Source organism: Colletotrichum fructicola, assembly GCF_000319635.2.
Source record: "Colletotrichum fructicola Nara gc5 chromosome Unknown KSG_Nara_v1_contig09, whole genome shotgun sequence".
Taxonomy (NCBI): Eukaryota; Fungi; Ascomycota; class Sordariomycetes; order Glomerellales; family Glomerellaceae; genus Colletotrichum; species Colletotrichum fructicola.
Window position 1 is genome coordinate 3,185,260 of NW_027094059.1, and position 25,194 is coordinate 3,210,453.

General features: G+C 52.4%; 9 protein-coding genes across 9 annotated transcripts; 5 read left to right on the forward strand and 4 right to left on the reverse strand.

The window, feature by feature from the left end:
* Positions 1-283: 283 nt before the first annotated feature.
* CGGC5_v015210 (uncharacterized protein) lies at positions 284-847 on the reverse strand (the record flags this gene model as incomplete). Its single annotated transcript, XM_032026278.1, has 1 exon — positions 284-847. The coding sequence occupies one exon, from the start codon at positions 845-847 to the stop codon at positions 284-286; it is 564 nt and encodes a 187-aa protein (XP_031877262.1).
* A 773-nt stretch (positions 848-1,620) lies between these two features.
* On the forward strand, positions 1,621-1,917 carry CGGC5_v015211 (uncharacterized protein; the record flags this gene model as incomplete). The annotated part of the gene is made up of 1 exon (XM_066153220.1): positions 1,621-1,917. The coding sequence occupies one exon, from the start codon at positions 1,621-1,623 to the stop codon at positions 1,915-1,917; it is 297 nt and encodes a 98-aa protein (XP_066007474.1).
* Positions 1,918-3,892: 1,975 nt separating this feature from the next.
* CGGC5_v015212 (putative aminotransferase) lies at positions 3,893-5,376 on the reverse strand (the record flags this gene model as incomplete). The annotated part of the gene is made up of 3 exons (XM_032026280.1): positions 3,893-4,309; positions 4,375-4,569; positions 4,627-5,376. 3 exons carry the CDS (start codon positions 5,374-5,376, stop codon positions 3,893-3,895), a joined length of 1,362 nt encoding a protein of 453 aa, XP_031877264.1.
* A 793-nt stretch (positions 5,377-6,169) lies between these two features.
* put4-1-1 (putative proline-specific permease put4) lies at positions 6,170-7,825 on the forward strand (the record flags this gene model as incomplete). The annotated part of the gene is made up of 1 exon (XM_032026281.2): positions 6,170-7,825. The coding sequence occupies one exon, from the start codon at positions 6,170-6,172 to the stop codon at positions 7,823-7,825; it is 1,656 nt and encodes a 551-aa protein (XP_031877238.2).
* A 182-nt stretch (positions 7,826-8,007) lies between these two features.
* CGGC5_v015214 (uncharacterized protein) lies at positions 8,008-9,386 on the reverse strand (the record flags this gene model as incomplete). The annotated part of the gene is made up of 2 exons (XM_032026282.2): positions 8,008-8,091; positions 8,148-9,386. 2 exons carry the CDS (start codon positions 9,384-9,386, stop codon positions 8,008-8,010), a joined length of 1,323 nt encoding a protein of 440 aa, XP_031877239.2.
* Positions 9,387-11,849: 2,463 nt separating this feature from the next.
* On the forward strand, positions 11,850-13,190 carry CGGC5_v015215 (putative fungistatic metabolite; the record flags this gene model as incomplete). The annotated part of the gene is made up of 1 exon (XM_032026284.1): positions 11,850-13,190. One exon carries the CDS (start codon positions 11,850-11,852, stop codon positions 13,188-13,190), a length of 1,341 nt encoding a protein of 446 aa, XP_031877303.1.
* Positions 13,191-16,789: 3,599 nt separating this feature from the next.
* Positions 16,790-17,881, forward strand: CGGC5_v015216 (Zinc-type alcohol dehydrogenase-like protein; the record flags this gene model as incomplete). The annotated part of the gene is made up of 2 exons (XM_032022148.1): positions 16,790-17,300; positions 17,352-17,881. 2 exons carry the CDS (start codon positions 16,790-16,792, stop codon positions 17,879-17,881), a joined length of 1,041 nt encoding a protein of 346 aa, XP_031880856.1.
* A 242-nt stretch (positions 17,882-18,123) lies between these two features.
* Positions 18,124-18,941, reverse strand: CGGC5_v015217 (uncharacterized protein; the record flags this gene model as incomplete). Its single annotated transcript, XM_032022149.1, has 5 exons — positions 18,124-18,210; positions 18,266-18,421; positions 18,474-18,581; positions 18,636-18,800; positions 18,858-18,941. 5 exons carry the CDS (start codon positions 18,939-18,941, stop codon positions 18,124-18,126), a joined length of 600 nt encoding a protein of 199 aa, XP_031880855.1.
* A 949-nt stretch (positions 18,942-19,890) lies between these two features.
* Positions 19,891-24,283, forward strand: Tf2-9-9 (Transposon Tf2-9 polyprotein; the record flags this gene model as incomplete). Its single annotated transcript, XM_032022150.2, has 3 exons — positions 19,891-21,062; positions 21,104-24,180; positions 24,231-24,283. 3 exons carry the CDS (start codon positions 19,891-19,893, stop codon positions 24,281-24,283), a joined length of 4,302 nt encoding a protein of 1,433 aa, XP_031880858.2.
* Between the last annotated feature and the right edge of the window lie 911 nt (positions 24,284-25,194).

Genomic DNA, 25,194 nt, shown 5'->3' on the forward strand with positions numbered 1-25,194 from the left:
TGGCCATAATGACACTCTGGCCTTTGTCCACCATCGAAACAGCACCCATGTCAAGGTGCCAGAGTGGTTAATGGGCTGCCCTGCTATGAATTTCTGACTTCTGTTAGCATTCTAGTTGTCTAGGCAGTGGCTTCGGTCGCGCAGGTTCGAATCCTGTCCTTGACGTCTCATTTTTTGCATTTGCTTCTTGTTTGAATTACTGAGCTCTAGTGGGCTTTTGCGATTGAAAGATATGCTGGCGGGGCTAAATGTTTTGGATAACGAGAGAAACCCCCCACCGCTTTCAACGCACAAACTGATCAGCGAACGCCGCCCCAAGCCCGACCTCCTCATAATGCTTCTTCGCCTTGTCGAGCTTGCTGAAAACATCCTCCACACCGACAGTCACTCCATCTGGGTCAACGTAGATGTACGCTCCCGTTACATGAAACATTGTAACCATTTCCTTCACATCGTCCGGCACTTCGAGCGTGTGAATATCTCCCGGAGGCTCATATGCGTAGCCTCCCTCGGTGGCCCACCATGGATGCTCAAGGTAGTGCCATCTGCCTTTCAAGACTGTTGCATGGACAGCGCCGGCGTGACGATGTCTAGAGAGGATGCCAGAGCGGCGGACGCGAAGAATGTTGACAAAGTAGCCTCCAGAGACGGAAAACAGGAGCGGACGGAACCAGACCCCCGGGGCCTGCGGAACCCAAAGACGTTCGTCACATTCGATGTCAAAAATGCCGGGAATGACCAGATCGTCAGGAACTGCAGGAAGGCGAGGGCCGCGGTACGGTACAGCGGCTTGATCGGGGCGATCGTCTGCCTTAGGTTCTGTAGCGGTTTGTGTCGTGGTTTCCATGACTGTCGTTCTGGACAACAAGGGTTGAATGACGGAATTGAAGACGTGAACTTAAAAGACTAAGACGAGAGGATCCTGATGCGATGTTGGTGATGTGGTGTCTGACCGGGAGAAAGCTGCACTGCTCAGGTGGCGCGCTTGAGGCAATGATAAATATCCTCCAAATTGTGGTGAGCTAATTTTGCTAATCTAGAAAAACCTGGTCATAAAGTAATGTGTGATCATTCCAGCTTTGGGGCCTAGATATCTCGTCGTAGGCGTGGCGCTAACGGCGGTCGTTTCCAACACGGCGTCAACGGCGGCACACTCTAGTGACGAGATCTTTAGAATTCATCGGGTTTGTTTCGGAGCTTTGCTAGTTGGGCGGTGTCATTTAGCTATCCGGGCAGTATCCACACACATACGTGTATAATCCATAGCCTGTTTCTAAAGCGACTATATTTCCTATTCTTACTTTCGTCGTCGTTAATATCTATTATCGTTATCTATTATTTTTATCGTTATTATCGTCGTTATCGTCGTCGTTATTATCGTCGTCGTATTTCCTTAATTTTCTTATTATTATCACTAACTATTATTCTCTCTATATTTTCAGATTATAGGGGACACTGCCCGGATAACAAAATGACACTGCCCGACTAGCAAAACTCTTGTTTTGGAGAGCCGGAGGACACTCTTATCTCATGACTTGATGCGATCGTTGAAAGAACAGAACGCAGATTAGATCGCATTCGTTTCAATAGGTATCATGTAATAGCTAGCTTCCATCCGCGATGCTCAACGATGTCCAACCAGTCAACCTTGTCCTGGTCGGGACTCCGCGACCCCGAAGCCCGCAGTCTCCACACTTCATCAAGAACATCAACGCAAGCTTCCACGTTCCGGAATCTGCGCAGTTCTACAATCATTCCCAATCTTTCTCGAATAGTCTCGACGTGTTCTGTGTCCCGCGCTTCTCCGCCAGCGATGAAGAGTGGAAAGACAAGGGTGCATTCAGCCAAGCATCCTTCGGGCATTCTCCCCACAAGATCGCAGATCTCCTTCACACAGGCCTGGATCTTGGCTTCTAGAACCTCAGAATAGCCGGGAACGTGTCGCCTGATTGTTCGATACAGATGTATCAGCGCCGCATTTCGGTAGGCCTCTCCTAACTGAGTCAGAGGCGAGCCTTCATCTCCTGATGGGCAGCTCCAACTCCGAAGTTCGCTTTCGAGATGACGAGCACGATCAGAGAATGATGATCGAGCGATATCACTCTCATCGCTGCCAGCAGTCTCGGGAATATTTACGCCGTCTCTTCCCATAGCCCCTTGCTTCGCTCCCACGAAGTCGGCATTGAGAACACTGGTTTCTGATATAAGAAATAAAACCCGCGAAGCGAATCCGAAGTAAGGGTCTGCGAGGGAATTGTCCTCGGACAGCCAATAGTCCCCAACTAAAAATGGCCGGCAGTCCATGGAGACACTCATCAACACGTCATGGTAGGCAAAGTTCCGAAGAAGCCATTTACCCTCAGGCGAAGATAGACATACGCCTGTTGCCTCAGGATCTAGTCTTTCCCCACAAGGCGTAGTCTTCAAGGCAGCTGCGGCACCAGCGAGATGGTGATACCAAGTATCTGTCGCATCTGATATCGACTCCATTGAGCATAGAACCATGGTCACTGCAAGACACATTTCCGGAGATAGCTCGGAGTCTCTCATCGCTGTGTTAAGCTTGCTCAGGGCCAATCCCCGATGTCGCAAGGCGACATCCTTGAACTCACTTGACCGCAACGCCAAGTGAGAGGAAGCCGAAGCCGCCAGGGCATACATCAGAGGTTGACACTCAAAAGCCATCGGCATGAGAACTAGTGATCTTCAGAAATAACGACAGCCCATCATTAGTAAGGCCACAAACCTGATAGAAAGCAGTTGTTCTCTAGATTGGTCGTAAGAAGAAACGCTAGAGTGACTGTGTAATATCGTAACATCGATCGCCTACTGGCAACGAGGTTGGTGGGCTCTGCATTGCCCGAGACAGTAGACACAAGGTCTAGAGGTTCGCATAATTGTGCGATACGAACGATCTCCTTGTGTGAACGGCAGTGACAAATCACAGAAACATCTTCGGTGTCCGTGTTGCTTGGGTCTTTGGAGGGAGAAGAGGAGGGTTTCAGAGGCCGCGGAGTCTCTCTATTGCAAACCAGATTGAGGCGTGAACAGTGCCCACAAATCGGGTACACCTGGTCGCATTTCTTTTTCCTGGATCTCTGAGCATGAATGATCAGGACTTGAACAGCGGAACATTATCATACCTCTGTCGACATGTCACACACCCGCGTCTCTGGCGTGTGTATCCACCTCTCTTGTTCCCATCTCTTGGTTGTGGCATCGCGCGGATGCAGTAGTACCGGGGCAGTGACGGGCGGGCTGATGGTCGTCTCGCGTCGGTGATAAGAGTGAGAAGAAGGATGATCATGAAATTTGGCAGTTCTCGGCGCTATGGGCGGTGGTGATATGGGAGAGGTTGGAGGTGAGGGGGATTGATGAGCGCGTCGTCCTGATAACGAGGGCGGATAACAGCATTATGCACGGCGCCAACGGCGGGGTGGGGCAGGCAGGAGGCAAATTGGGGTTGTCAAAATAATCAGGGGTATGCTAACTTTCAACTAGCTAGCAGGCAAAAGCTACGCCATCGAGTTCTTAGTCGAGCACTAGCTAATGTGCCAATTTATTGATAATAGTGATGGTTAAAGCTGATAGCGGTATTATGCGTTGCGTTATCCGCGATGCTTGAGACAGAACGTGCTTTTCAAGTATTTGCCCTAGTAAAATTGATTTGATTATTTGCGGGCAGTTGACCAAGTCACCTATGGACGAGCCTCCACGTCAAGATTCACACAGTAGCATATGGTCAACTCCTTAGTGACGTCTCGTCAAAAGAATATTAATGTGACGCCGGGAGACATGGAGGATAGAGAGATTATGTTATTTCAGAGACTCAGCTAACTCGTGCTGCCTTGGTATTGACGCTATACGTAAGCTACAGACGAGGATGCTGAGATTAAAAGAAGTCCCGGCTGACATCTTCAATTGCACTCTTCAAAATACTCACCATGCGCTGTAACTCCGTCTTAGTGACAATGTATGGCGGTGACATTATCACATGCTCCACATGAACCTCCCCAGTCGTGCCCAGGTTCCCCAGGACATTCAGCCCCAGCGCCAGAGCTCGGTCGACGACTCGGTTGCAGAACTTAGACTCGGGGGAGAAGGGAACTTTTCTCTTCTTGTCTTTCATGAACTCGACGGCCCAAAAGAGGCCGCGTCCTCGAATGTCAGCAACCGGCTGGAGATCACCGAGTTCGGTTCTCAAGAGTGTTTCTAGCACTGCTCCCATGTCGGAAACATTTTGGAGCAGGTTTTCGTCTCGGATAATTCGCTGGACTTCGATCGCCGCGGCGCATGCAGCTGGGTGTGCCTACGAGAGCGGGAATATCAGCCTGTATCCCAGGCGAAACCAGAAACACAAGACACAACGCTTACCTGGAAGGTGTGGCCATGAGCCAGTCCACCTGAACCTGAAGCTAGCGCTTCAAATATCTTTTCACGGAGAAAGACACCTGAAAGGGGAATGAAGCCTCCGCCGAGGGCTTTTCCGACCGTCTGAATGTCTGGGCCCGAGATCCCCTCCTGCTCCCAAGCGTGCATTGTTCCAGTTTTGCCCATGCCGCACATAATCTATGCGGGGACCTTATCAATATTCGAATCGCATGCCGGTGGAAATATGATGCTTACCTCGTCTAGAATGAGCAGAATATCATACTTGTCACAAATCCCTCGCACAGCCCTGAAATAGCCCGGCACAGCAGGCAGACAACCGAGTGTTGTTCCACTGACAGTTTCTGCGATGAATGCAGCAACGTTCTCGGATCCAACGCGAAGAATCTCGTTTTCCAATTGATTTGCAAGACGATGGACGTACTCGTCGTCAGTTTCTCCAATGCCCTTCAGACGATAGGCGTAGCACGGGTCGACAAAGCTGACGTTGTCAGAAAGCCACTCTCCATACATCGCTCGTCGCGACGAATGCCCAGATACACAAAGAGCACCAACAGTGTTTCCATGATAACTCTGTTTTCGCGCGATAAAGTGTTTCTTCTGGGGTAGTCCCTTCTCGTGCCAGTATTGCGTCGCAAGTTTGATCGCAGCGTCGGTTGCTTCGCTACCGGAATTAACGAAGATGGCTTTCGACAGGCCGCCGGGTCGATTTTCGAGAAGGATCGAGGCCAATTTCTCGGTTGCGTCGCATGTGAATGGTGCCCCGGAGTAAAGGTAGGCTAGTTGACGGATTTGTTGCGCAACTACTTCGGCGATTTCATCGCGTCCGTGACCAAGGCAGGAGACGGCAGGGCCGGCAGAGGCATCGAGAATCTGCCTTCCAGAGTCTAGAAAGAGAGTTACACCCGAAGCTGAGATAACTCTTTCCGGAAGTCCAGAAAAGCTGCGGTGCAAGACGTTGGAGTCAGTAACAAATGGATGAGCCATGTTGCAAGCTTGCTTCGTTGTTGTCGGCAGAGTGTCGTGGCGGTAGAAACAAGTTGATGTAAAACTAAGATGCGAGAGCATCTGTTGGAAACCCAATGACGTCCTGATCGTGATTGTAATTACTTCCAGTTAGTAGGATTGTACGTTTTCTTGATGGCAATTTGACCTCACCTGGAAATTCCTTATCTAAGCTTGATGCTTGTTCCAAGGACTCAGGCGCGGCCGCCGTTAGCGCCCGCCAATTGCAGCACTTGATTAAATGCTGATGCTTGACTCTGTGGGGTGCATCAAAGCATGCGGAGAGATTGGAGATATGTCGGGGTTTTGGTCTGTCAGCGATAGGGATGGATGAAGATCAATTGGACCCTTGCTAGGATGGGACACGCAAGCCAAGCCGGAGTCATGATCCAAGATGTCTTGGTTGCCAGTCACGCAGGATAGATCATGGGTAGTTCCAGCTTTTTGCGGTTCTTGCCATAATTTGCACTGTCTGATATCAAGGACGGAGAGGTATCAAGGGCGTGGCTTATCTTTGGTCAAAAGCCTACACTATTAAGACCTATCTTATTCGTCTGAGTCAGTCTTGGTCCTATTACTTGACCTGCTCACTCCGAGGAAGGACTCTTACATTAAAGTCTGTCATCCCACTGACAGCCCTTCATTCTCAACTATTGTACTTGTGTTATACTCGATGGGTTTCGACTCCAAACGCATCTCGCGTTGATATTCACTGATAATTGCTCCTTCACTGCCATTATATCACTCCGCCTCAGTCTCTGTTCCCTCGTAAATAATGGAAAGGTCGTTAGAGCAACACCCCATCAAAGCGCCCCTCGGAAGCGACGGCTTACTGCCTGACAAACAAGAAGAGACACTTAGAAGAGTCGAGAGCATCCAAGATGGCGCTCAAGAGCCCAAAAGAAACGAAGAAACCCATCGTGGTTTCAAGCCTCGCCACTCGCAAATGATCGCCATCGGCGGCGCTATCGGCACCTCCCTTTTCCTAGGCACAGGTCAGGTCTTACGTGTCGGTGGTCCAGGATTTCTCTTGGTCTCATACGGCATTCTCTCCATCTTGGTTTACGGTATTGTGACCGGAATCGCAGAGGTCGCAACCTATCTGCCTGTGCCTGGAGGAACCATGAGCTACTATGGGAACAAGTATGTCTCCCGTAGCCTCGGCTTCGCGATGGGTTATCTCTACTGGTACTCGCTCGGAATCTTGGTACCCTACGAGCTTGTTGCCTCGACGCTCTTGATCGACTTCTGGAGTTCTCCCGTCAACCCAGCTGTATGGATTACAGTCATTCTCATTATCATTATAACTCTCAACTTCCTTCCGGTGCGCTTCTTCGGAGAAGCAGAATTTTGGAGTGCTGGGATGAAGATCCTTCTAATCCTTGGTCTTATCTTCCTGTCGATCGTCCTATTTTTCGGTGGAGGCCCAAATCATGATAGACTGGGGTTCAGGTACTGGAAAGATCCTGGTCCAGTGAACACCTACCTGGAGGAAGGCGATATCGGTCGTTTCGTTGCCCTGCTCCAGTCCTTCGTTCTGGCTTCGTTCGCCTTCGTTCTAGCCCCGGAGCAGCTCATCGTCACAGCCGGTGAGATGCAGTCACCAAGACAGAACTTGCCTCGAGCTGCAAAACGTTATTTCTGGCGGCTAATCATCCTATTCATGCCGACTGTCATAGGCATTGGAGTTGTATGTCCCTCCAACGATCCAAGGCTGAGCGCTTCCGGGACCGCAAGTTCTCCTTTCGTCATCGCAATTCGCAACGCTGGTATTCCTGTATTGGATAGCATTGTTAATGCGCTGATCCTTCTTTCGGCGTGTACCGCAGGTAACGCCTTCTTGTACTCTGCATCCAGGAACCTCTACTCTCTGGCTATTGCCGGAAACGCCCCGGTCATATTCAAGAGATGCAACAACTACGGTCTACCCTATTTTGCCGTAGCAGCCAGCGCCAGTTTCAGCCCCCTCGCATACCTCAGTCTTTCGAGCACTAGTCTCACTGTCTTCAACTGGCTCATCAACATCACCAACTCCGCTGGCTTCATCAGCTGGATTTGTTGTGGGGCGATATACCTCAGGTATCGGAAGGCAATCAAATTCCACGGAGTCGAATCTCCGTATCGATCGCGCTCTCAACCTTGGGGAATGTGGGCGGGGACGATTGGTGCATTAGTTTTGATGATGATCAATGGATTTCAGGTGTTCCTACCGGGGCAGTGGTCCGCAGGGGACTTTCTGACTGCTTATATTGGTATTCCGGTGTTTCTGGTCATATATCTGGGCCACCGGTCCTATTCTAGTCAAGATGCATGGTTCAAGGAGGCTGGCGAAATCGACATGACTGAGGGTTTAGATGAAGTCCTGGCTGCAGAGCGCCCGACTCCAGCCCGAGGCAGGGTTTCTAGAGTTTTTCACGCCTTGATCGAATAGCGAACCCCTTTTGAGCCGTTGAATACAAAGAGCAGATAACACCCACGCATCGCTCTTCAATTTAGCATCACGACGTCGAGAGTTTTGGAAAGTGTTTTCTGCGCTTTGAATAGGCCATCTTGTATTTCCTATAATCATGAAACTACAATCACCCTAGTGGATAACACCAGTCCCGGTAGCTCTCAGTTCGGCTTGAGGATTAGCCTTCGGTACGTAACTAAAGGCATATCGTTGTTGTCCGTAACGGACAAGATCAGATGCATCGTCTGCCGCAAAATCTTGTCAGCTTGGTCTTTTTGGCTGGTTGCAATGATTTTCTTACCTGGTTGCGTTGAGGCTCAACGGCGACAACGCTGCCGTCGGAGTTCAGGCTGGTGATGTTGAGATTGTTGCTGACGAGTGGTATACTGAACCCTTCAAGACCCCTTGCACCGGCCTCGCGGTAGTGGAACCACTCATAGTGCAGCTCGTCATTGTCTGGGTCCCAGCTTTCGGAGGCGTCGAAGACGATTTGGTCGCCAAACTTGTAAGGCACTTCTGTCGCCGCTGGCCCGCAAGATCCGTTCACGACGACAACAGGCTGATGGTTGTTCTCATCAAAGTTGCCATTGATGGTCCATTGCATGCGCGCAGCAAAGTCATACTGGTACGCTTCTCTCCATCTCCAAATGGTCGCGAACCTGCTGGAGTATGCCTTGCCATCCGCGCCTTCCACGTAGTCCGCGGTATCTGAGTACACTGAGCGGTGAGCAGCAGTGGGTGCATCAACTTGTACGTAACGGCCGCCCCAGCTTCCCCACTCCGGGTGGTCAATATCACCCAATCCGTTCTGGACCAGAGTGAGGAAGGCGGGGGTGTCTCCCTCCATGATGAATGACCAGTTGAGATAATGTGCTCCAAGAGGACCAATCCGGATATGCTGTTGCAGCCATTCGTTGGAGACGATTGCCGAATTAGGCCCACCAACGTCGAAGTGCCGGTATTCCTCTCCAGAGATGCCGATCCAAGTCGGCTGCGTGTATTCACTCCAGCCATGAAGCGACACAATGTAGAACAAGGCGGGGTATCGGGCTCGAATCCATGCACCGGCATCGTCTTGATCCGAGATGGAGTAGACCCTAAGTTTGCTGACGAAAGATTCTATCGCAGCTTCGTCGCGAGTGTTGGAGACATGCTGAAGAGTCTCAGCCAGAACAGCAGCACCGCCCCAGACAGAGACCCAAAGAGGGACATCTGAGTCGTCGGTAGCCTTCACGAGATTGGCAGAAGCGTCGCTGATGTTGTTGGCCTTTAGAACCTCAAGTCCATATACCGGGTGAGCAGAAGATATCTTCGAGAGGATCTCTTCAGTTGACGGATATGAAGCATCAGCGGGGGCGTTAGCACTGAGGTTATCAACGACTTGTCCATAGCCGTCTTGGACAACTTCGCGGATGGTATCGGGGTCGGTACGACTTGGGAGCCATGTTGACGTGGTTGCGGCAATGCCTTGGATATCGAGCTCATTGGCGTAGGTGAGGAAACGAACCAGACTCATTTGGTCGTCAGGCTCATTGCTCATATCTGTAAGAACAAAAACACGAGGCTTGCTTCCATATCTGGAAGATTCACACTTCTTCTCTTGTGCCAGAGAAAGACCATAGACGAGGAAAAAGAGGGCCCAAAGAAGGGCTTTCGAAGTATGAGTCGCCATTTCGACACAGAGCCAGGAAAAGACTTGTCAAAGTGTAGGCTTGCCTGGATTTCATGCCATTTCTATTCGTCTCTTATTTATGCTAGAACTGCCATCGGACTCAACACTTGGCGAGTTCTTCGAGTTGCCTCATTCACTCCAGATGGAATCATAAGGGATGCAACTGCCCAAAAGGAAGCCAAAAGATACGCGTAAAGCCCTACTTTCAAATCGGGGAGTCTCGGCCGCTGAATTGGTGAGCAAAGCGGTCACCACTCAGTGACTCGGGTGGTTAGAGCCCACAAATTAAGAACGGCCTGCAGTAGGGCTTGGAAAATCTGCAATTAATGGAGGGAATGGATCGGACGTTTCCGCTTGTTTCCCCGAACAAGACGTGGTTTGGATGCTTTCACGAGTTTCTCCACATCGATCTGCACTTCTCGTGTCCCGAGTGATGACAATGTTGCATTTCCCCACGATGCGGTGTCCCCAAACAAGGTAACGTGCGGGGTACCCGGGGACAACAATTACGGAGACGGAAGAAAGGGCGGAAGAACAGCGCTTAACATTGCCCATGCTGGCCATGTCAAGGTAGCTTGAGCACACGAGAAAATCCCTCGCTGACCCCGCATGCTGCCGTGATGGCGAGATGCGGTCGACGGTGATGCAGTCTTTACTCCTTCTTCAAGCTCTGGCAGACGGGGATTTGGAGAGCTTGCCATCGTGAACCCGTTGCTTACTGACTTTTGAAAATGAGAACTGCCGGGTGATGAATTTCCACAAGCTAGTACGCTCATAATGTTGAAACGCAAGACATATGGGTTCATTGCCAAGACAGACCCCTTTCTGTAGGGCTGGCTGAAGCATCACAAGTTTACTACGAGTGGCAGTTGACGCGTAATCGCCAAGGCCCTTGCCCACTAATTAGTGCTACTACTATGAGTACCGACTGATTGTGTTGAGAATAGCCTCATCGCAGAACCCAGTCTGCCGGATATGACCTTTCCTCACTATTTTCATAGCCAGGAACTACCGCCTTAGAGTGCCGTTTAGCCGGACAGCAACGGCATCGATGGTATCTTGCTAATCTGTTGGGCGCAGAGAACATCCTCTTCCGCGTAAGCCAGCCAATCGGCAACAGCGAATTTCCATGCTGGCTTCATGAGCCACAGTCAATCTCGCGGGGGTGGCGTGTGTCTGGTCGCAAAGCAATCAATTAAGCGATATTCGCTGTCCGACGCACAGTCGCAGGGTCTCACGATGGATCTTTAGCGCAGTCAGGGGCAGACCAGGAACTGTCTCAATAGCGTTGACCTAGTCGTGGTCGCTCGCGGAGCTGAAAACTAAGTTTCCTGATTGTAAAGCGGGGACTCTGGGTAAGCTTGAATGTTCCGAGAGCTTGGTAACGACAAGGACCGGCAGCCTTTGGCATATGTCATGCATGCACGTAGTTTCTAACTTCTCGGGCTGAGTTTTGGGTAGTAGATCCTTTTTTGGCACTCTTACCGGAACAGATTGCAACCATTGGGGCATGACTGCTCACGAAAGGTGAAGTCGTCGTTGGTTGGGAATTCGGCACTTCGCTCTTTTGCCCTAATGTTGTTGCAATAGAGAAATATGGGCCAGACCCTATGATCATCACCGGCAGTGACAGACTTGACGTGTCGAGTTCTGGCCTCGCGTGGCACCAAAGCCAACATGGCGTTCAAAAACAACCTATTGTCTTGGCAAGTAAGCTTAACGCAGCTTGGCTCAAGTTGGTGGCTGCAGCTAGGCCCGAGATGGTTCAAGTCGTTGTTGAACACACGGCAGCCCACAGATTGCGTTCTTCGTGCATTGCCGTTGATTCCTTCGCGTGGAGATTAGGGGGCGTTTTGGCTAGCTCCAAGGCCTTTCATCGCCTTGCTGGCGCCGCTGCCACTCGTGGTGACAATTCGGGCTGTGAGGAGGCTGCCCCAAAGAGGAAAGGCTTTCAACAAGGAACCAAGCTGGACCCAACGATGAATCTTCAAGCTACAGGGCGGGGAAGCTTCCAGGGACCTAAACCAAACACTTGGGATCCTTAGCGTCGAAATAGATTCCCATAATCCAAGAGGCAAATTGTTCCAGCCCCAGACACTCAGCACATGTGGGGGAACAATCCAGTCCAGGTGCTTCGGATAGGGAGTCAGGGCTGGAGACGGCTTCCAACCCAATAACAATTTCCTCTGAATTCATCTTACATCGGGATATTTAAGACCATCAGCATGTCCGATCTAGAATGACGAGATAACCACCACTCATCTACTCACCTTCTCACTACCACTGTCATTTCTCGAGTTGAATACTCGGACGTCGACTTTCATTTTCACCATGTCTTTCGCTACCTTCTCCCGCATCGGCCTTATGGCCATGCCTCTGATGGCACCCCTGGTGTCTGCCGCTGCCGTCCAGGTCCAGCCCCGAGGACAGCTTCAAGCTCGAACCTTCGCCGACAAGGGTTGCTACTCAGAGCCTCCCAGAGACCACGGCCGTGCCCTCAAGGATGCGAGCTTCTCGTCTGACTCGATGAGCACCCAGATGTGCTCCGACTTCTGCAAGGATTACGTGTACTTCGCAACCGAGTACGGCAGGGAATGCTACTGCGGTGATGTCCTCACCGATTCTGCTCTCCCAGCTGATTCTGGCGACTGCAACATGCCTTGCAACGGCATGGACGATCACTCCAGATGCGGCGGCCCGGGCCGTCTCAACCTCTACCAAACCGACGGCTACAGCGGACCCTCCGTGAAGGATTTGTACAACCGCGGCTGGTCTTATCTCTACTGCCACACTGAGGGCGATGGAGGTCGTGCCCTCAGAGAGGACGGATACTCCTCTGACAACATGAAGGCTGAGGACTGTGGCCAGTACTGCTCCAACAAGGGATTCAACTTCGCTGGTGTGGAATACGGCCGCGAGTGCTACTGCGGCAGCACCATCCACGGAGGTAGCATCGCTGCCGAGGCCGACTGCCAGATGCGCTGCTCGGGAGATGCCAAGAGCTACTGTGGCTCGGGTGGACGTCTGAACATCTACGCCCGCACCGTCCCCGGACCTATCAGAACCGATCCCAGAGCCACCTTCACTTACGCCGGTTGCGCAAAGGACACGCAGACTCTCCGCCTCCTTGAGACTGGTTCCAGACTCACCGCCGACGACATGGACGCCTACAAGTGCTGGTCTTACTGCTCCAACTACAAGTACTTCGGTGTCGAGAATGGCAACGAGTGCTACTGCGCCAACACCTACTCCCTCGATCTCGAGCTAGTGTCTGACTCCGAGTGCGGCACTCCCTGCTTCGGCAACGGAGTTTACACTTGCGGTGCCAAGGACCGCCTGAACCTCTACAACACTGGCAGAACTCTCGCTGTCTCCGTTTCCACCTCCCAGTACTCATACGTCAAGTGCGCCCAGGAGACTCCCGGCGGCCGTGCTTTGGATGGTGACCACTTCGCTGACGACAACAACATGACTGTTGAGATGTGCGCTAGCCTCTGCAACAATGGCAAGGGCGCTACATACTTCGGTCTTGAGTTCGGCAAGGAGTGCTTCTGTGGTACTGGCGAGCCCGCCAACGCTGCCGATGAGAGCCAGTGCTACTACAAGTGCACCGGTAACTCTGGTGAACTGTGCGGTGCCCCTGACCGTCTTTCCGTATACAAGTACAACTAAGAAGTTGGAAAAGGCATTGATCAAAAAGAGAGACTACAGAAACACAATATTCTGCAGTCAAGCATTGTCTAGAGACATACTGGGAAATCTTTCTTTTGCTACTTCAATTCATTCAGTGGGGATAGATAGTTTTTTCATTGGCATCTGTGCCTTGGTAGATATTTTATTTTTTTCATTAGGTATTTAATTCATTGCGTTTCTCAAGCATCAAAAGTCCCCAGGGCGGCGAAATTCGGACTCTGCAACCTCCTCGTGGTGCCGCCTGGGAACCTATCTTTTCTAAAGGTAGAGCCAGTGCAGAGACGTTACGGCGCGCAAGTGCAAGTGGTGGCGGGCGCTGCGCACGAAGTTTTTCTGGTGCGGCGGAAGGGCGGGATCGGACCAGAAGTGAGGGATTTTGGCGTCGCACAAAAATTTTCACACGCGCCACCAACCACCAAAACACCAGCAAAATCGACAGATATCGAGAGACCGAAAACCGAAATGCGAACGCGAAGCTGCCCAATTTCGAGGGAACTAGGTAAAAACCACCCGACACTGCTTCTCGGGGCAGAGACAGGGCACCCTCACGCCTCCCAGATCTGGGAAATACCTCCAGACAGACAGACACTGAGGCGGGTTAGTCATGGGATAGATGGAGGCTACGCCGGCTGGGTAGCCCCCAGGACAGCCTAGGGCAAGACATGGTCGGCCTGCCGAAAACCAGCTGTGAGGCTGGAAGCACGGTCGGAGACGGCGGCGGGTAACGGGAAGCTGGCCCGGGGGGTTGTGCCCTCGGACAACCAGTGGGCCGTAGCAAACACATTCGAGCAGCAGGCTACAGAAAGGAAACAACCCCGACTCGCACTCGGGCTGCTGGAGGAAGGAGGGTGTTGAAGAATTGCCCCTAGGGGGACCGGTCGGATATGGTATCGCCTTAGGGCCCGGCCTCCGGGCCCGGCCCTCACTCGGATCGTACCCGGGGTATCACGGCATAACGGGAGGAACGCTTGGGTCACCGCTCGCGCCGGGATGGCGCCGCGCGCTTTGGAAGCTGGTAGGGTGTCGCTATTGTGGACTGGACGTAGGGGAGGACCTGAGAAGGGGTGTGTTTGGCTCGAGAGGACGGACGCGCATGTCGGTAGGCTTAGAGAGGGATATGCCCTTGCGGCCTGCTTAAGGTGCAAACTTCTATTTGGGTGGCTAAGGACTGGGCGGTGGCGAGCCGGTGGTCTGGACGCCCGCTAAAGGGGCTGGCTACCCCTTTGACTATTAGGACCCCTAGGTACTGAGAGGGCTCCAGTAGACTCTCTCTCCCTGTTTTGGGGAAAAGGTTAGGGATTGCGGACTGTAGGAAATAGAAGACACGCCTACAGAAGGTTGACCAACAGCACCCTTTAGTCCCTAGGCTTTCACAGCCAGGGCGGCAGCAAACAAGACTACAAAGAACAGCAGCCCTCCTACCTAGGTGCCCAAGGCCGTTACTCCTACAGCCGCAGCATCTTTCAGGACTACAAGACCCTACAGCTGGACGAAGCAAGGAGAAAGCAGCTAAAGCGTTTCAAGACTGGCTTAAGACTGTGCCAGATAACCATACGATCATCTACTCAGACGGCTCTAAAGCCCCTAACGGGGCTACAGGTTTCGGCTTTGTTATCTACCGCAGTAACAAACGCATAGCTCAAGGGTGTAGCCGCCTCGGCATTGCGGAAGTGTTCGACGGCGAGGTAGAGGGGGCGAGGGCAGGGCTCCGAAGGGCCCTCCTGACTTCCCAAGGCCAGCCTATACACATCTGTATCGATAACACTAGCGTTATCCAGGGGATCCGAGGTGAGGCCCCGGAATCCTCACAAGCTGCCTTCCTAGAGATCCAGGAAGCAGCTAGGATACACAATATACAAACCCACTGGTCCCCAGGGCACCAAGGGATTAAAGGGAATGAGGAGGCTGATAGCCTAGCTAAGGAGGGTACAACGCTACCAGTCCCCAGAGGCCTACTAGCTACCCTAGCAGGGATCAAGCGGCTTGCTCAAGAGCGTAAACGACACCAGTATGGGAAATGGTGGAGGCAAGAGGCAGCCTCTCGCTATATACAACTAGGGCTTAAGGCTACCCTGGCCTGCCCCCCTGAACTAGCCTTACCACGGGTAATCGTACATCATCTCCTAGCAGCCCGATCAGGCCATGGGGACTTCGAACAGTATCATCAACGCTTCAACCATACAGAAGCACTGCTCACCTGCTCTTGCGGGGAGGCTAAGGAAGTAGACCATCTGGTCTACTGCCGAAAGACCTTAGTGAGGAGGCAACAGTGGCCTACCCTCTACCCTTATGGTCGCCAGGAGCCTATAGGACCTATAGGATCTCTTGAGCGCTACTTCAAGGGGCTAATCACTGACCATGAAGGCTTCCAGGCCTTCCTTAGCGTGACAAACTTCTTCCAGAAGATCTGCCCGCAGTACTGAGAGATAGGCCATAACCTATACTCCGAACAAAAGTCTACCTCATAGGGGAGACCAGACTACTATAACGGAACTAGGGCACCAGTGGGAACTAGGGATGGATAGAACACGGAAGTGACTCACGAGTAAGATCTGGAGGACGGGAGGGACAGCGTGTACTGTATAGTATATAGCGAGAACCTACGGCCCTCCACGCCACATACCCTTCGGGAGGTCGGCCGCAAGGGCGGCTGCGCCCTTGCCGCCACGGCGTTAAATACAAAACAAACAAAAACAAACAAACAAAAGTCCCCATATTTGGGGGGCTTTGCCTTTCCACACCATCACGGCGTCTGCTGGAGCTAAACTTGCATGAACAGTGACTTGAATGTGACATGTACCCACTGGCCCATGAACTACTTGAGGGACCACTGGGAGATTTGAGAGCCAGTACATCAAATTTGTCGCTGTTCAAGACGGCAAAAAGTCTCCCTATGGTAGTATAGATCCCCATACCAACCAGGCGCGTGGCATGGATTTGCATTTGTACGCCTCCAGCATCCCGATGCACTAGGGCGCTTGCGCTTGCGCTTACACTTTCGTCAACTGGTTGACTCCACACTGTCAATGGATACCTACTTCGACCCACGCGCTCTAGATTCGATCTCAAACTTGCTTTTCCTCTTCCATCTGACTCTCATCTGATCCCGAATCTTTGAAGACGACTCTTCGATCGATTTCTCTAATTGGTGAGCGATTTCTGAGCCTATTTGTAATCGCAAAAGCCAGAAGTATGAGCTCGATTCAACTCCTGTGATTCCATTCTGGCGCTCGCCGGTGACGTCAAGCTTCGCTCGGCCCGATATACCAGCTGGGGCAACGACTGCATTCAAGGCGACAAGTAAAGAAAGTTGAAATTTACTGCTGATTAATGGATCGAATCTCCTCAGCCATCGATTGTAGGCTCTCCGATTTCCACATCTCCCACAGGCTGCTGATAAATCCATCTCTCAGATATGAAGTAAGGCCTGTGGTCGAAGCTTGAAGTCTGAAGCTCAAATACGGTCATAAACCCCGCAGAGATGAGAGAAACCACAGCAATAACCTGAACATTCCGTTCATTTTCACATCATAACCTTTGCAACACCCATCCTGACACTTGGTTCCGCGACTTGAACAATGGCGTCCCAGCAAGTCTTCCGTTTACCTCAGCGCAACTCCATCCAGGACCTCCAACTTGGCACCGAGCCTATTCCTTCTCCCTCGTCCTACGAAGTCCTCATCCGTATTCGCAGTGTCGCTCTCAACTTCCGCGACTTCGCTGTCGCGACCGGAAAGTACCCCTTCCCTGTCAAAGACAATGTTGTTCCTTGCTCCGACCTCGCCGGCGACGTGATGAAAGTTGGGCAACATGTTGATGGGTTTGCTGAGGGAGACAAGGTTGTCGCGGCTTTCGATCTCAGCACCCTCTATGGCCCGATGAAAGATTGGAACCATAGCCTGGGAGGTGTTTTTGATGGAGCTCTGAGGCAATACATCGTCCTGCCTACGTCAGCTCTGGTCAAGGTTCCATCGGACTCGCAGTTGAGCTACTCAGAGCTGTCAGCCTTGGTGTGCACTGGTTCTACAGTGTGGAACTCACTGTACGGCAACACCGTGCTTAAGCCGGGCCAGACCGTTCTCTGCCTCGGTGAGTTCTACCAGGCGAGGATCGAGCGTTGCGAAACTGACTGCGTTGCAGGAACTGGTGGCGTGTCAATCACCGGACTGATGCTGGCCAAAGCCGCTGGGGCGACTACCATCATCACGTCTTCCTCTGACTCCAAGCTGAAATACGTCCAAGAGACCTACGGAGCCGACCATGTGATCAACTACAAGTCGAACCCTAACTGGTCTGATGAGGTTCTCAAGATTACCAAAGGCCAGGGAGCGGACTTCATCCTCGAGAATGGCGGCGCTGGAACAATTGCCCAAAGTATCAATGCCGTCGCATACGGAGGATCTATCGCCGTAATCGGCTTCCTCGCGTCCTGCCCCCAGGATCAGATGCCGGACGTGGCTGCCCTGGCTTTGTCTAAGGGAGCTGTCGTTCGTGGAATCATGGTCGGATCTAGACAGCACCTGGAGGAGGTTACACGATACGTGGTGGCTCGCGGATTGAAGGTTCCCGTAGAGAAGGAATTCGGATTCGGACGGGATGAGGTGGTTGCTGCCTTTGAGTATCTCTCAACTGGAGCACATGTTGGCAAGGTTTGTATCAAGGTTCAGTGAGTGCGAAGCACCAAGAGACAGTTTACTAGTGACATTTCAGCTCAAAACTGAAATCCATCATGCATTGTTAAAGTCATTTTCTCCAAACATTCTTGTACCTGCGATGGAGTCTCATCACAAATGTGCGGACAATAATTGAAGCCGTGATATTGTACACGATTCCACTTCCATCGAGCCCAGAATTCCAAGCCAATCATTCCCAGTATTCCGTCGTGTTATAAACACTGATTGAACAGCAGCGCCTATTCACGCTCGCCGCATTGTCTCTGGCAATAGACGTATCCTTTCCCATCACGAATACCGAGTTCCTCTACGCATGCAAGAACACACTGACACAACATCAGCCACTTACTTGTGTTTCCCCTCCATCAATGAGATACATACCTCAGACCATTGAATCTGTCGCTTCTCCGCCGGCGCAGCAGCCACCGGGGCAGAAATCGGTTCTCTCTTGACTCTGGCTTCGCCACACTGTTCCTTGCAAATTGAACGGGCTTTGCCATCCCAGATACCGAGTTCCTCAAGGCAAGCCTGAACGCACTTTCAACAGTCTCAGTACCGAGATATTCAAACTTCTGAGTTGGTGACCTACTGGGGAGAACTGCCGCTTATCAAACGACTTGGCCGGTGCGGAGCCATCGCCTGTTATGACGGACCGCGCCTCAGCGCATTCAGGTCTGGCTAGACAAAGCTCGACACACTTTCTGGGTTATCAGTGTTGGTGTTAAATAAGAAGAGTCGCGGGGTACCGTACTGGACTGGTAATCTGACGTTTCTCAGCAACGGATTCGCCGTCAGCAAGCTCGCGAGTCTGGGAGGTGCTGCAGCTCTTTGAGCAAAGAGACTGCTTAGTCTCTCGGCAGCTTTTTCTGCAGGCATATTTGTCGAGGCCGGTGTTTTGCATGCATGTGGTTACGCACTATGGGGACATTGATTAGGCTTCATGCAATACTTAGCATACATACTAGAGGCATACTGCAGAGTTGGGAAAGCTCGAGCAGCTGGGAACGGCTGCATTGGCCAAAGCCACCAAGGAGATCAGGACGGTTGGGAAACGCATTGCGGTTGAAGTTAGTTTGATGAAAGAACAGGTTGCGAGGGTGAATAAGAGGATGTCCGCGGACCATGGCGGGGATAATTGGCTGTCTTATAAAGAGAGCGAGATAATGATGGATGGCTCCTTGTTACCAAACGTTCAAGTCACATGGCCAAGAGCAAGCAAACCGTGATTATTTGGTGGGTGATACGGTTTCCATGTGGCGCCCTATCAACATCGCAGAGTGTGCCAAGAAGACTTGAATCAGATCCCGTAGGATGAGCCCAGCTCACCATTTACCAATCTCGGAGTCGGGGGGCTGTCTATACGAGTCTCAAAAACAAATCTCGGTGGCGGAAAAAGGCTATCAGTCATCCCGCGGCGAATTAGGAGATGTCTATGGTCGTCACCCAAGGAAGAAACGGCGTCTGAGTGTCTTATTTTCCCGAGTAAGCATAGTCAAGCCTCAATGGGCTGACTTTTACTTCTTTTGGAATCAAGACGGCTTGTCCTGTCAGACATCCTGTTATGTTCTTTGTTCTATCTTGCCTTAAATGGCAAACGTCAGCCACCCAAGCAAACTTGAATTGAGACAACTGTCTCTGCTGAATTTTGCGCGATTCGTGAAATAACTACTTCGGCAAGCCGCCGCTAGGAAACCGGGCGAACAGAAACATTGATAGTGGCTTGGTATGTGTCACGGGCTAGAGCCCGGATCGATATCTCCGGCTTTGCCGGAGCAGTCTCCGAGATCCGGCTCCGTTGGACCCACTATTCTGCCGGGGTACACCGCCTAACCCGGTCTGCTTCACCGCTGTTAGGCGCCTATCCCTGTAAAGTCTTTTCTTCCTTCTTCAGCTTAGAATAGTCAATCGACGGCACCTCTACGTTGAACAAGCCTAGGGGCCAGCCCCTTACATATTCTAAGCTCAACAACAGAAGACGCTACGCGAAACCTCACGAGAGCGACACGATGGATTCGCCAGAGGGTAGCGCAAACGACGCGATGAACGCCGAGATTGACCGCCGGATCAACGAAGCGGTTAACGCAAGCATACGTCCTCTTCAGGACCAAATGGCCCAGCAGACGGCCCAGATGACGCAGCTCTTGACAGCTCTGAATGGGCTTATGTCACCGGATAGAGCAACCCCTACGCCGCTTACGAGTAGCGTACCGACCCCGTCCACAGCCGATACGACTATACAGGCTCCGAGTGACGATACAGTAATGGTAGCCGAAGGGCGGAGAAAGCCCCTACCGAATCCCCCGAAGTTCACGGGAAGGCGCAAAGACTACCCAGCGTGGTCTCAGCAAATGCGCGATAAGACAACCCTAGATGCAGGACTTATGGGGGGTAACGCCGAGGTTTGGTACTATATCAACTCACGACTCGACGTTGACCCTCAGCAAGTTGTTGCTACTTTCTACGCCGCCGGAGGCCCCGGGGGCGAGCGAGACCCCTCTGAGTTCATGAGGTACTTGGACCGTACGTACAAGGACCCAAGTGCTGCCTCCCGCGCAGCTGCTACGCTGCGAACGATCCGTCAGCGGGACGACCAATCCCTCGCCTCCTTTCTTCCCCGATACGAGAGAGTATTGTCAGAAGCTGGGGGGGCTAGTTGGGCAGACCAGGCGAAGATAACCCTCCTCGAGGGAGCACTTAGTACGCGGCTCCAACGAGCCCTCGTTACTGTCGACCTTCCGGTCGATAACTACCATGGATGGCTCATGCGGGTACAAGACGTAGCCGCAAGGCTGGAGAGGCTTCCAGCTACAACGCGCAGAAGCAGCTCGTACTACCCTAGAGCCCCCGAAGCAAGCAGGCACCACGACAACGATGGTGATGTGGTGATGACCGGCGTAAGCCGCGCGAGGAACAAGAAGGGAGCTCCGGAACCGCAGCGCCGCAGACGCTACTCCTCCTCGTCTGAGTCCGAGGGTAGTGAACAACCGCAGAAGGATAGTCGGCGTTGCTATAACTGTAACAACATCGGCCATATCGCTACACGGTGCACTAAGCCAAAGCGTCCAGGGCCAAAGAAGATCAAGAAGGTCAAGAAAGCCAAGAAGTCAGAAGAGAGCAGCAACGATAGTGCCACAGAGGAGCTGGGAAGCTCTGAGGCTGAAGAGAGCTCGGGAAAAGAGTAACTCCACCGCAAAGTCGGGCGTTGGAGGCCAAACTTAGTGATATCACAAAATGGAAGCAGTTTAAGCATCGCATGAGCAGCAAGTCAGCAGTGATCACTACCCGCATACATAAGGGCACTCAAGCAGACGCCCTAATGGACACGGGTTGCGACTTATACGCCCTTGTCGACCATGACCTGGCCCGCAAGCTTCGCCTGCCAGTAGTGGACCGCTCCGAGCGGGTACTAGGCAGCTTCAGCGACGCTACAGGCGCTACAAAAGCAACAGGTGTGGTTGTCTTTAACCTCGAGCTGTGCGGTTATGATGAGAAGATCTTCGCGTATACCGTACGTGGCCTTGGCGACGACCTGTTCCTAGGGAAGCCCTGGATGGAGAGGAACCGCATCCTGTATGATGCTGCCGCGCAACGGATACAACATAGGAGGGGCGGCGTAGACCTACGTCTGAAAGGCGAGGAGGAGCCAGAACGAGTACACCAGATCAGGGTTGCCCGCCTCCTCCCAGGAGCCCCTTTTGCAACGCTCTATAAGAGGGCGCGACAACGTACCAAACGAACAGCAGGATACGAAGTCCGAGCCATCAGCCTAGCAGATATACAGAAGGCTCTTACGAAGAAGACTGAGAAGGCAGACCTAAAGACCCTCCTCCCACCAGCTATACTAGCGGAGTTTCAAGAGCTGTTCCAACCTGATGAAGCTGCTAACCTTCCTCCGCATCGTCCTGGGGTCGACCACAAGATCCCCATCAAACAGGAGAGCGACGGCAATGAGGCTGTACTACCATGGGGCCCGCTCTACAGCATGTCACGGGAAGAACTCCTCGTTCTCCGTAAGACCTTACGAGACCTACTAGATAAGGGATTCATCCGCGCCAGCAGCTCAGAAGCATCAGCCCCAGTACTATTCGTGCGTAAACCAGGTGGAGGGATTCGGTTTTGCGTCGACTACCGCGCCCTTAACGAACTCACTAAGCGCGATCGATACCCCCTCCCCTTGATCCGGGAAACACTACGCACTGTTAGCGCTGCTAAGTGGTTCACTAAGCTAGACGTAGTAGCAGCGTTCCACAAGATCAGGATCGCTAAGGGAGAGGAGTATAAGACAGCCTTCCGGACGAGGTATGGGCTATTTGAATGGCTAGTTGTCCCCTTTGGGCTCACAGGGGCCCCCGCCACGTTCCAACGATATATCAACAGTGTACTCCGAGAGTACTTAGACGACTTTGCAACAGCATATATGGATGACGTCCTGATCTACTCAAACGGCTCACGACAAGACCACGAAGCAAAGGTTAAGCTAGTACTGCACAAGCTTGCTGCGGCAGGGCTACGTTTAGACCCTCACAAGTGCGCGTTCTCTGTGAAGACAGTTAAGTACCTAGGGTTTATCATTACAGCTGGAGTTGGTATCTCTTGCGACCCTGAGAAACTGAAGGCGATTAAGGGATGGGCAGCTCCAAAGACAGTTAAAGGAGTCCGAAGCTTCCTTGGATTTGCAAACTACTACCGGATCTTCATCCCAGCATACTCAGAGATTGCTGGACCCCTGATAGCTCTTACAAAGAAGGGTGTCCCCTTCTGCTGGGGTAAGGAACAAGAAGCAGCATTCCAGGAGCTCAAGAGGATCTTCGCAGCTAAGCCCGTCCTGCACCAATTGGACCCTGAGCGGACAACCTATGTTGAAGCTGATTGCTCCGGCTTTGCCCTTGGAGGAGTGCTCTCACAGGAAGACGAGCATGGTAGACGTCACGCAGTAGCGTACCATTCGCAGCGGTTAAACAGCGCGCAGTTTAACTACCCAATTCACGACAAAGAGATGCTGGCTATCATAAGCTGCCTGCAAGCATGGAGAGCGGAGCTACAGAGCGTCAACAAGTTCAAGGTCCTATCTGACCATAAGAACCTTAAGTACTTCATGACAAAGCAGAAGCTTACAGAACGACAAAGCCGATGGGCAGAGGAGCTATCACAGTACAACTTCGAGATTCAGTACCGCCCGGGAAGCGAAGCAGTAGTGCCAGACGCACTCTCTAGACGCGAACAAGACGTACCCACGTCTCTAGAGGACGAGCGCGAACAAGGCCGGATTCTCCAGCTTCTTCCTGAAGTAGCCCTTCCCTCAGCACGTGTACAACGCATAGAGGCAGCACCAGCGATGCTTGTATTCACTGATGATAAAGAACTACAGCAACTCTGGGATCAGACTCAAGGACAAGATGAAGTCTACCAGCAGATCTATACTGCAGTGAAACAGCGAGAAAGAAGTTTCCCTCCTAGTCTCAAGCTGAAAGTCCAGATCGCTGAGTGTGAGATCGATAACGGTAACCGACTACTCTTTAGAGACCGGATCTGGGTACCAGGTAGCGAAGACCTAGATAGCGAGGCGAACACGCTGCGTACTCGTATCGTCCAAAGTATCCACGACTCAGCGCTTAGCGGACACCCAGAAAGAGATAACACCCTAGCGCTGGTTAGTAGACGCTTCTACTGGCCTGGCCAGTCACAGTTAGTACGACGCTTCTGCCGCAACTGCGATGGCTGCGGGCGTAGCCACATCTGGAGAGAGCGTCGAAAAGGACTTCTGAAACCTCTGCCAATACCACAGCGTATACGAAGCGACCTCGCTATGGACTTCATTACCGACCTTCCCCTTACGGACAAGGGCGAGAGATTCCTTTGGGTCATTATCGATCGGCTAGGCAAGGGTGTAACTCTTGAAGCTATAGAGAGTATGGAAGCCGAGGCGTGCGCAGAACGATTCCTTAGCTGCCATTTCCGCTTCCACGGTATCCCTGCGTCTATTGTGAGCGATAGAGGTAGCAACTGGACGAGCCGGTTCTGGCGTCAGTTCTGTAAGCTGTTAGGAATAGAACAGCGGCTCAGTACTGCCTACCACCCACAGACTGATGGAGGCCCGGAGAGGATGAACCAAGAGATCCAGGCCTACTTGCGCAACTACGTTACCTACTCGCAGAAGGACTGGGCAAATAACCTCCCAGCAGCTCAACTAGCGCTCTGCAGCCGCGATAACAGCGCTATTGGTATGAGCAGCTTCTTCTTAGAACACGGATACCACCCAGAGCCCATCCGGGTTCAAGAGGCAGACCCACAAGACCGTGAGGGCCCTCGCGAGGACGTAGCACGTAAGCTAGTAACGAGACTTCAGGACGTGATGGATATGGCCCAATCAACCCTCGCATCAACGCAGCAACGCTATGAGGAACTGGCCAACGTGAAGCGCCAGCCTACAGAAAGACTGGAAGTGGGCGACAAAGTCTGGCTTCACATGGGGCATTACAGATCCCCCAGGCCTTGCAAGAAACTGGATTGGCTACACCATAAGTACACAGTCACAAAGGTTATCTCACCATACGTAGTAGAGCTCGATGTACCAACAGCTATATACCCACGCTTCCACGTGGATAGCCTGAAGCGCGCAGGCAACGACCCCTTACCTGGTCAAACGCTGGACGACGAGCAGCCGCCACCGATTATAGATGACGAAGGCGAGGAAACCTGGAATGTGGAGAGCATCGACGCGGCTACTTGGAAGCGTCGAGGGCGCGGGCGGCGCCGCGAGGTTCTGGTTAAGTGGGAAGGGTATGCAGAGAGGACGTGGGAGCCTGTTGAGACGCTCCAGGGGACAGAAGCAATGGAGGCTTACGAACGCCGTTATGGCTCCGCGATGGAGCATGATGGAGACCCAGCCTTAGCGCCGCGGGCGCGCCGCCGGAGGGGAGCGGGGGGGTGATGTCACGGGCTAGAGCCCGGATCAATATCTCCGGCTTTGCCGGAGCAGTCTCCGAGATCCGGCTCCGTTGGACCCACTATTCTGCCGGGGTACACCGCCTAACCCGGTCTGCTTCACCGCTGTTAGGCGCCTATCCCTGTAAAGTCTTTTCTTCCTTCTTCAGCTTAGAATAGTCAATCGACGGCACCTCTACGTTGAACAAGCCTAGGGGCCAGCCCCTTACAGTATGTGCTCACTTCAGTCTTTTGTGCCTTACTAGATTGGATGGCATGCGAACCAGCCTCGACGAAGCATCCTGTGGTACCAAGCGGCTATCTCTTGCGACAAGCCAAGGTATTCCAACTCGGTACGTAAAGCGCGAGCAGCTTTTAACTTCGGG